Consider the following 11450-nt stretch of genomic DNA (forward strand, 5'->3'; position numbering starts at 1 on the left):
AAACAGAATGTGGGAAATGAAGTGTTTTGTTTGGTGGGGAGAATCCAGATCTGCTAAGAGTGGGATTCTGGAGCGTCAGAAGCAGAACAACTTGCTGCATGTTCCCTACCTGTAGGCTGATGAAAAACAGTCTTCTGCTTCTTATGACACTGTTGCACCTTGCAACTGGGCTTTCTTCTCTTTCTGTATGACATACAAAAGCATTTTTCAATTAAGACAGCTGAGTAACGGGTTATTTTCTTGGGCCCTGAATTTATTCTATGCTTGTTGTATTGATGTCTGTTGTTTGTTTTTTAGAAAAGCTAAAGTTATTTATGGAAGTGGGGAAAGTGAGTGAGCATTCACTTTAAATGGATATGTGGGTAACTGGATGTTTGATGAAAGAGCTGGGGGGGAACCTCTAATTTGAGTACTTTCTCCTTTGGAAGGTATATAAGTATAAGGTAAATAAAAATGTTAATGCGAACGCTCTCAGGAAACCATCTTTTCACATTAAGAATACCTTGTGGAAATTTTAGTATGAAGTGCTAACACTGTATTGAAATGAAGTGAAATCTTTGTTACCTGATGAAGTTAACAGTGCCTGTCCTTTTTCTCTAGGTTGATTCCCATCTTGAAAAAACATCCACAAATCCAAGGGTGACAATCACCAGCCCACAGGAAAGTGAAAAAAAAAATGACCAGAGCAATGACTATGCTGCAGTTGCATAGACAGAAAAAATGTAACAAGCAGAAAATGGAAGATTATAATACTCTAAATATAAAGCATGTTATTTTTTGCGATTGATAACTTATAATGGGAAGATAGGTTGAGTACCCACATAATGAGTCTTGAGATGATAATGCCGTATGGACTGATATAGGAAACAAACATTAATAGCTACTAGAAGAACATAGAATTATTTTTACAAGGTGATATTTTCCGATAGAATTTAAGGGGGGAAATACAAGAGTACTGTGTAGTAGTATTAGAAATAAATGAACCATTCTGTGGTATAAGATGGTTAGCAGTAATTGAATAATCACAAAAATGACACTGTACCAGAAAAAAAGAAAACAGAACCCACACAAATTCAATGCCAAAACTACTTTGCAGATTTTTTCAGAAAAGAGAAACAGTTTCTGACTTTTAATGAGGACATACATAGTTTTTCCTTTAAAATTCCACGATATAAATGCTTTCCAGGCATAGCATTAGGATATAATTAGAATACATTCCTCAGTTAATGAACTTATGCCCACAAAAAATGGTGTACTGTAATGAGGTGTCAGTCCTAATGTTACTAAATTGTGGATTTTCAGTACATTTATTAGAATCATTAGTTTTTACATTCATAAATAGCACTTATTTAGCACTATGAATGTATGTAGATAGCCTACAGTACTGCAGCTCTTTCCCATTTACAGCAAGAAGTTTTGTTGATTGTCCTACACCAATTCACTAAACAGTGAATTGTTATCATAGTAGGAAAAAAAAAAGTAAAGGAAGAGTATGTAGCAAATGAGTTTCAAAAGTTGAGTTTGGGTGGATTTGTAATTCAGTCTAGGTGAAATTTAATTTATTAATGAAAAAAAAAATGAGTAGGCCTGGATTCAGACTGAAATTGCCCTGAAACCATGCTGTCAATGGAGCCACTGTAATACGAAACGTGTTAGGGTGAGCCTGTAAGTTTTCTGTAGAAGTCGGCAACAATTGCTGCATTTTTGAATCCTTTCCATAGCCTTAATGGTTGGAAGTGTATCATCATCTTCTTGGGCAAGCTGGCTCCTGGTAGGCTGTGGCTTAATTTGCAGTAGTAAATAAAGAATTGATCCACAGTATTAGTTCTCTTAATGACACCGATTCAATTGCTCCTATTGTTTCCCTGTTAGTAATGGGAATAATTTGTAGTTCGTAGAAATACAGCACAGAGAATAATTTCATTAATTATACAAAAGAAATAGTGGGTTTCCTTATTGTTAATGCTGGTAAATTATTACTGTGAGAAACAAAATGTAATTTTTGTTGATTTCATGCCGTTAAGACAAAAATTACATTTATGAACAAATTGAACTTGAAGCGCTGTTTGAGGAATGTGAAGAACCACTTGTCATGACTGAAACTCATACAAACATCTTCACTTTTTCTACTAACTATTAAATATATTTTTCCAATGGAGTAGAAATACATAGAGATCCTTCAGCATGTTTCTGAGTATTGGCAATGTAAGTATAAAAAACATAACGTTAAAAACCATAGGAACAGGGTTAGAACAGTTTGCCCTGCATGCAGCATCTCTGAATTGTCTGTGATTCGCGTGTCCTTTGTTGAACCGTCTGACAAAGATCTGAGGGAATATTACATTTGTGATCAGTTCAAAATAAGCTCTTAATTTAGCCAAGCTCTTAAGCAAGTATGTATGCTTCTTTTATTTCATAAAGCAATTAAGCTTGTGCTCAAATGTCTTTGATTTCACTGGGATTTAAGAAGACGTTTAAAGTTAAGCAGAAGTAAAAATAAAACAACCCCCTCCCTCCCCCCCCAGTAGAATGAATAAAATAACAGTATGTGCTAGTGAGGAAAAATGACACACAGAAATCCTCTAGGTACCTTTACAGTTAATCCTGCATTGGAATAATATATGCAGTAGCATTATAAGCCCCAAACAACACTTAACCAGCCAGAGAAGGCAGCTCTGTCTCCTCGGGGAGCTTAGGGGAATTTACCCGCTGAACCTTCCGTGCAAAGCTGACCAAGGGAAATGGCTAATGCTGCGTCTTTGCTCCCTTAGAGCTAAATAGCTCATACGCTTACCGGTAAGCACGGGCTTAAGCGTGTTGCTGAATCCAGACAAATGACAGTAATCCTGTATTGACGTTGTACGAATGGGCTCTTGGCTAGAAGTTAATGGTGTACCAAATACAGGCCTCTACTCGTTGTCATTTTATTGCAGATTAAGACTTGAACAGCCTCTGAGATCTTCTTCGTCCTCAAAAGTTTGAAGTCAAATTGACACCCAAAAATATCTGATGGAGGTACTTAATTTGGAGAACGTTTGCCTCAAAATGTTGTACCTAGAAATAACATATAGAAGAAATTGAGGGATTTATATGGTGATACTTTTCTCCTTTTGGTTTCTGTTTATAGCTTCTGTCTGCCAACAGTTTCTTCCTTTCTTCCTTTTTCCCCAAATATTCAGTGTCTTCTTTGCTTAAAAGACTTACAGATACCAATAAGAGTAATTTAAAAGCTTAAACTAAAGTCTAGGGAAGTGTAATATGACCATTTTATTTCATGGGAACATGAAATCCCTATGGGTGTTATTCAGTTTTTAAAATGTTTCCCCCTCTGTTTTCTGGTAAGAAAGACAGAATATATTTCTTCAGAATAGAAAATCAGACATTTTGGAAATAGAGATATAACCATTTTATCATTCACCTTACAACACTGACAACATGATTTTTGCATCAGGTTCTTTTATATAGAGAAATTAGTTTATGCATAAAATTTTTTTCTGATGTTGAAGTTGAAATTAAACAATAAACATACAGGTGGTCTTGCTAATAGCTTTTCTGTCTGGGTTTGCTGTGTCTGATGGCTTAACTCAGTTTTACATGAGTAAGCTTTACATAAGCTTTTGTTAAGCTTATATAATGTTATTTTACTAAGCTTTTATGCAATAGTTCTGAGGTTTTTTTAAGACTTGTTTTCTTGGTTTTATTTTTAAAAATAATTTGCTATTAAAGAGAACTAGCGTACGGATATTCATGTGTTTTGTTTCATATCAACGCCTCTGATGCTAAGTCTGTCTTTGGGTGACTGACTTTATAAACCTGGTGATTTTGCAGCTGATAAGATTCTCCCATAATTAGAACTTTAAAAAATAAAAATCAGGTTTGCTAGTCTTCACATTGCAGCTGTGAAAGGGAAAAAAAAAAAAAGAAAAAAAAAGAAAAAGAAAATATGCTGACAATTTAGCTGTTACATAGTTATAAATGTAAGTTACAAATGTAAGAATAACAGCGCAGTTAAACTGGCCACTGCTTTTTAATGTCATCGTTCAGGTTAGGACTGCATTATCAATATGTATATATTGTTCAGCTAACACTCAACAAATAACATGATTTTATCTGTTCACTTGTAATGCTTAAGAAAACTACCAAAACTTCTAGATATCTCGCTGCTGAAGTTCCTAATTTCAGCAAAGTGTTAAAGCATATGCTTAAATCGCATAGGACTGCAGTTTTCATTAAACTTTATCTAATGCTTTGGTGCTTTGACATGTCAGAGACAAAATAAAATTAGTTTCCAGAAAGAAATGGGTGAAAATAAGAAAAATATAATCCCTGCGCAGTCTCACTGAAATTAAAGCGAAATAAACCTGTATGCAGAAGAAGAAAAGTTTAAGCGTAAGTATTCTGATTCCTTGAAAATATGGGGGAAGGATTGTTGCTTGGGTATTTTGACTGATTATCCCAAAGGTACGTTAAAATAACTGTTAGATAGTAAATGTAAGTACAAAATGAAGCATCTCGAGGAGGGGTGTATTTATTAAGTAGTAGCAATCAGAATGCTTTAATGGGATGCAGCTCAAGGATGTATTGTTTTGGGTGGCTGATAGCCTTCAATCTAAGTTTTAATCCAAAGAAGTGCTTTAGACATGGCAATAGACAGTGAAGCCGTCTGCTAACTTTAGATTGTTGTGCGTGTGCATTTTTGTGTGCATTAACTTGTGTGTTCCAAGTGATGGGTGTGTGTGTGAACGGCGCGTGTGTGAACACTGTAACTGAATGCATTGTCTGTGTGTTCAACACATAAATAATGTGCATATATAACAATCTAATTGCGTATTGTTAGTGATGGGAAAGATATTATTGACTGTAGCTGAAAATTGCTATAATTATAAAAGAAAATGTATCTACATCTAGTAATAACTAACCTCATAAAAAGAGTGACATAACTTTAAAAATTATGTGTATACTTTGGTGCTTTCCTGAGCCAAGCTCAGAATCCTTGAAGCCCTGAAGCAAAGTGGAAATAGCAGCCTAAAACTTCCTGGGAGCTACGTGAGTCATAAGGAAGTGGACAGGATTTGGAAAAGCCTTTATTACAACAAGTGATACCAACACTTTCAAAGGTCTTTAGTACTAGCTACAGTGCAGGGAACACCTGATTTAAACAAAGGGATATTATGAAACAGTAGGCAGACTTCCAATAACCTATGTGCTTACTAGGAATGCCTTTAAATTTTCATATTTTTCTTGCAGTCACCTACAGCTGTGATGATGATACTTAGCTCTAATATTTGCAGTTTTATAAATGAATCCCTAATTCAATTCTACTTTTCCCTTGTCCTCAGTGGGACCAAAATTTAATTCAAAATACAGGTTTTATTAGTTGAAGGCTTCTACTCTCTAATCCTAAAAGAGGTTCAAGATCTCTTGTTTGGTATAAACTAGAAGGAATCTATTTCTCTATAAAATGATTTGCAGTTTTATACGTCAAGGACATGTAGATTCATGATTCTGGTTAATAGATTTTTCAAAGGCACGCGTTCTGTGCATATTATTTATACTGTGGACTCTCTGATTAGTGTCCGTGCATTTCAATGTGAGAATCAATGTCAGGTCTCTCTTCTGTAAGAACTGTTTGCCTGGATGCTCACTCTCATATTCTGCACCCCAGCCTTTGAGCCGGCACTGATACGCCTGGGCAGCAGGTGAAGTCAAGCTCCTAATCCAAGCTCCCTCTGTAGAATCATTTTTGGAGGCATTTACTTTTTCCATACTCCAAAATAAAACATGAAAAAGTTTTGTGCAAGGCTCAATTCCTCTCCTGAAAAGCCAAGTTACAGCCTTAGCGCTGGTGATTTCCAGGAGAGTGATCCTGCCCTGTTCCAGGCTTCCAGGTGTGCCAAAAAAACCCCAGTTGATGCTTCAAACCACTGCACTGAATGCATTTGGCCTCAGTGGTTATACTGGCTCCAGTCCTCTTGGTTCTCCAGGCTGTGACTGGAGAAAAACCGGCCTCCGGAGGATGATACAAAAATATCTGAAATCCTGGGTGAGTCAGCCTTAATGGAAGAGGCAGTTTAAGAATTAGCTTAAAATTGGATAATGTGGAAGGATAATGTCTGCTTGGGATCCACTTCAAAAATCCTTCCGCTTCCTCTTCTACTTTGAAGTAGCTGAGTTTCACAGGAAGGAGAAACTTTGGCTGGTGCTTGCAAAAGGTAAGAATAGCATGCAATAAAGCATAAACAACATAATACCAAAGCACTGTTGACCCTGTAACAACTTCCATTGGTGCTGGATGAATGGTCGGCCATGTCCAAATTGTCGTTCCCTCTTCAGTACGGTCTGATTTACTCCTGTCTGTTCAGAGAGGAAGAAAAGGAACACTGAGTTATTCTGCAGCTGCCCTTGCCACAAAGTTAGGCACTTATTTTTTTTAAACGAGCGTGAAATAAAATATAGCTTGCAGAGGTGGCATGTGAATCAAAATCTAATGTACTGTAAAGTGGCAGGATGCTTTTGTTAACAAAAGACATGTATCTATAAAGAGAGTTGTGTCCTGTTTTTTCACTGTGCTACTTGTGGTTTGAGGTTTTCTTCTCCTTCAGCCTTGGGGAAAAGTTAGAAAGTGACTGGGAGGCGATTGGATTGGGTCAGCTCAAATAAAGAGGAAGGTGCCAAAACAGAGTGGAGGGTCCTAGCACCACCAACCCAAACTTTTCTGCCGTCAGTGGATCGGCCTTCGGGTGTTGGGGCAGCCGGAGGCTGTAGTCGAGTGGTACGAGGAGCATCCTCTGGCTGGCTGCACGCAGGGAGGGAGGCAAGGGTCAACATGGGTGTTACAGATCAAATTCGTGCTTGCGTTGTAAACTGACAGTAAGAGCGACTTTTGCCCCTAAGTCTAAAACACTTCAAGCCTCACCATTCGGAGAAAAATCACATTTTCCCCATACTGGGAGACTGTGTTGAGGCATTCAATAAAAGGTTTTCATAGAAGAGTCTAGGGGAAACTACATTTCTTAAGAGTCACTGCATTGCTTTCAAATCTTTTTAGGGACATTTCTTCTCCTTTCTCTTACTATCTAAAAAAAACTTGTCAGCTTTCAAATATGAAAAAGTTTGAGTTCCCTCCTCCTTATAAAACTGTTTGACTCCACAAAATGAAAAAGCATTGCTAGAAGCTCATGCTGCAAATCCAGTGCATTATCTGGTAGGATAGATCCTGTCAAGATGCTGAAAAACACTAAGATTACATCATTTATTTTTAAGCAAGATTTTTTTTTTTTTTTAAAAAAAGGTAATCTTACTGAAATTAGTCATTAAGAAAACTGCTCCCAACTCCCCTTTTCTCCTGTAGCTGAGTAAGACTTGCCCACGCTGTGAGTACGCCGGCTGCACGCTGGTGGCTGATCCAGCTGCTTCCAGGTGAAACTTTTGAGAGGGCGACTCCGGCTGTCAGGGGCGTGGGGCCAGAATTGGCTCTGGCAGTGTGGCAGGTACGGCTGGCGGCTGTCTGCCCCCCTTCCCTTCGCAGGCTCCTTCACCCTGCAGACTTCAACCCTGCCGTAGACGTACCTGTTGCGGAGCTGTGCTGGGTGACTCACTGTGCCCCTTACTTTACTCCTGGCCTTGGCTCACTTTTCCAGCACAGGGGAATTGCGTGAGCGAGGCTCAGCCCCCCACCTTTTCCTCACAGCTGCAACCCCGGGGAAACTGCAGCTGCTTGGGAGGAGATAAGCTGGTGGGAGTCCTTGGGACTCCCGCTTGAGAGTCTGGGAACAGCCCATAAGTACCCCAGCCTTCAGCTGAAGCAGTTTTAGGGAAGAACGAGTTGGATGTCACAGAAGCAAGGAGCTGGGAATTAGGAGACCACAAAGTCAATGCTTGAGGTAGAAGGGAATGGCTGTTTTATTTGTGAGTGCTTAGAGGATGGGTACCATCCCTTTGTCTTTGTGCTCACATGGGTGGGTGGGTTCTCCTGCTCGAGGGAAGAAAATACCTTCAGACCTCGGTGATGTGTAGATTTTTTTCTGCTTGGGAAGGACTTCTGATTTGACTAGGGATTTGACTCCTCTGCCTCAGTGATGAAGTGGTGGTGTCAGAGATGAGCACTCATGCTGCTGCCACGTTTTGGATACCCACCTTGGTATCTCATGCAGAAGTTGTCCTTGTTTCCCCTACTGCCACAGGTCATGGTTTCATTACTGCGTACCATCTCTGCATCCTTCTGCTTCTCTGATGCATTTGCTTCTTCCAGCTTGGTTGTGAGAAATGGTATTTCTAAAAATAGTACCCGTGCTCCACATTATTTCTCAGTTAGAGACAGTTGGTGCAAAGCTGGCACCCTCAGAGAAGCCTGAGCTTTACACGTTCCCTTGCCATTCTCTCATTGCTCCCACTGCCCCAGAGTTAGCACCGAACGGGAACTAACTTGGTAAGCCAAGAACTAGGATTTGCATCCACTGCTTACAAGTAGTCTCTCTCTGCAGAGAAAGGGAAGTGGATGAAGGCTATTTCTCCTTTTCATGCAACACAAGGCCTAGTTCAAGATGACCAAAGGGTTCATCATTCAGAGCATCCTGACCGTGTGGTTATAAATGGCTTATCCCAGGAGAAGGAAGGCAGGGTGGCTAAACCTCTTGGGTGCTTCTGGCTGGGGACCTCATCCTCAAGCACACCTGATGCTTGCAGATGGGCCCGTGTGTGCAAAGGGAGGTGGCTGTCTGCTGCAGCAGCATCGCGTCCGCTCATGGGGATTAGAGCCTTTCCCCGTCAGTGCCTTCTCAACTATGAGTTTCTGTGGGCAAACTGAAGCAGAGGTTTTTTTTACTTAAAAGGTGTGGGGTTTCTGGTGTCTGCAGAAAGAGCAGTTTGGTTCAGAGGGCAATGATGGGGCACGCCGCAGAGGGCAGTCTCTGCTGCTGGAGGGGATGGTAGTAGGGCAGAGGACCCAGAGAATGCTCTGTGTCAGGGCAAAGATTTGATGGCAGCTCATGTAGACATACGGTTAAACACAACGTTTAAGCCAAGTCACTCAACCTATCGCTTTCCACTGTTACACGGTCGCCTGGAGGTCAGCACAAGCGAGTTGCAGTCCATTCTTCTGTGCTTTTGAGCTACACAGGGGCTGGTTACGTGTGCTGCAATCGTCTGTCTTTAACAGGTGTTCACTCCAAGGGACCAAGCTCGTATCACAGCCCATGTTGTAAGTACTCCAAGAGATGGTGGCGTCTTACCCCCAGGGAAATCTGAGACCTTGGCTGTCAGGGCATGTGGAAGTTCAGGTGGCTTTTATGGTGGTTTTGGAAAAATGCTGGAGCTGCCCCTGCCCTCAGAGCTCAGCTACTGGGTGGAGCTGAAAGTGGCCGGCACTGGCTCCAGTGGCTGTACAGGGTCTCAGTGACTGCCTCTGCTCCGCTTTGCATTGGTGGTGTGCCTTGCCCCGGCCCAGCTCAGTCACCTCGGAGTCACCTCTGCAAGGGGCGATGCGGATGAGCCCACTGGGTTGTGGCCTTACAAAGCAGAGGGCCAGAGAGCCAGCCCGCCTCTGTGTGCTGGATACTGGGGAATTCTCTGACAGCCTGTGCTTTGCGGAGAGAGCGGCAAAGTGTTTCGCAATCTTTGAAGTGTTTTTTTTCTTGGCAGAAACTTGCTCCAGTTTCAGGAGAAATCCCTTTGCAAGGGCTCAGGTGAGAGCTGGACCCAGTCTGAGGAAGAGCTATCAGAAGAGATTTCTTTATTATATGGAATATGTATTTATTATATTTTTCCCTTTATTAAAGGGAAAAATGTGTTCTCATGCTGGGGACAATGCACTTGTCCAGGAATAAGGTCCTCATGCTTGTCTAGCCATCTGTAATGAACAGAATACGGATGTTAAAAGTTGTTTTTTTCAAAAAAATTTCTACTTCCATGAAGATTTTACCCACCGTATTTATGTTGTTCTGGTCACAGATGTTAGGCCTGCAGCAAGTTTTGCCTGTGCTTTCAATATTCGCTGACTATCTCTTCTGACCTTCATTGACACATGGCCAATATTGATGCTTGAAACGCTGCATTTTGTCAGATCTCCTCCAGGGATTCCTTCCCGCTCGCCTCTCTGCGCCCTTCACCTCCTTCTTGCCTGTGCTGCAGACCTGCCTCCCCCGTGCCTGGGGCAGGGGTCCCTCTTGCCTCACCCCTGCTGCTGAGCCGAAAATAGTCATTGAGGCTGAAGAAGGAAATACCAGGGTGCAAGGTTCCTGAAGGAGGCAGGGTAAGAAAGGGCAGCAGATGCTGAAGTCATTAGGCGAGTAGACGCAGGGAAATAATGACGTTCCAGAAAGGTCTCTTGCTGGCCCGACAAGCATCCTCCCAGTCTCAGACTGGGGGTGCCTTTAGCTGGGCAACGGCCTGGAGCTGTGAGTCCTGAGGCTGAAATTGCTGGAGCAGTGTACCTAGTACGTTGCTAAATTGAGTAGCTTATTAGCAGTGTTTAAAAATGATCTCCCGTCTTTATTTGCAAAAACCCATGAATGGGAAAGGGGGCCTGCAAAAAGCAGCTGCAAATGATTAGACAAAACAATAAAACCAGTTAATTGCATGCTGTTTGCGGAGCCATTGGAAGTACTGGCCTGACTTACTGTTAATATTGCAGAGATTATTTTCATTAACAGTCCCTCTGTAAATTATCTGACAGCAAAACTGAGCTTTGCCCTGCTTAATGTATATCAAGTGAACTAATGCAGGAAACGCGCGCTGTCTGGTCTGCCGCGGGTCCAGATAAGAGCTAAAGAAAATCAGGGCACGGATGGATTGTTTGCCCAGAGGTCAGAAGGAGCACACGTGGTCTCTAAATATCGGAAATAGGAGGAGGATACGTGGGTCTCCCCATTTGCAGTGATGTTCCTCGGGGGCAAACTGTGCCACGGGGATGACCTGGCAAAACCCAAACATCGCTTCTGTAAGTGGCGTGGGGGCATTAGCCCCAAATGGCCGGCGCGGGATAATGCTCCACAGCGATGCTGCTTCTCTCGGCAGTGGAAGTGGTCGGATGAGGAAGGAGCGAGGCTGTGTGCGCCTCCAAAGCCCGCTCAGGGGGCATCGTGTTGTCTCGCTGCCCCTGAGGTGCAGTGAGCTGAGAGGCAGCCTGCTGTGTGATGGCAGCACGACCGGTCAGCGAATAAGCCAAAGCGCTAATTCCTTTATTTTACCAAAATTGTTGCTCTGCTATTAGCCCTTTGATAGAAAGCTGCTGGCAAAGTGCATCCGACTAAGGTTCTTGCGGTCTTTTGCTGTCTCACGTGGATTTCACGTCCTTGGGGGCTGAAGAGCCTCCCCGGCATGCAGGTTCTGCTGCTGCTGCTGCTCTCCCCCTGCCAAACCTGCCTCTCTGCTGGCCACCGCTCAGGACGCTGCAGCCTCCATGCTCCGCTGCCCCTGCCTTGGTGAAGGGCTGTTTGCTTGCACTTGCGCGT

The 11450-nt window shown here is 42.2% G+C and overlaps 1 protein-coding gene across 2 annotated transcripts in view; it reads left to right on the forward strand.

The window, feature by feature from the left end:
• The window catches only part of DCDC2 (doublecortin domain containing 2), a 71329-nt gene extending 67041 nt beyond the window's left edge, over positions 1–4288 (forward strand). For both annotated transcript variants that reach the window (XM_063325798.1, XM_063325797.1), the window contains exon 10: positions 601–4288. In XM_063325798.1, the coding sequence (XP_063181868.1) occupies positions 601–711 (111 nt within the window). In that variant the 3' untranslated portion in view covers positions 712–4288. The remainder of the gene's footprint in view (positions 1–600) is intronic.
• The last annotated feature ends 7162 nt before the right edge of the window (positions 4289–11450 follow it).

The sequence above is a fragment of the Chroicocephalus ridibundus genome, chromosome 2 (assembly GCF_963924245.1).
Source record: "Chroicocephalus ridibundus chromosome 2, bChrRid1.1, whole genome shotgun sequence".
NCBI classification, from domain to species: Eukaryota; Metazoa; Chordata; class Aves; order Charadriiformes; family Laridae; genus Chroicocephalus; species Chroicocephalus ridibundus.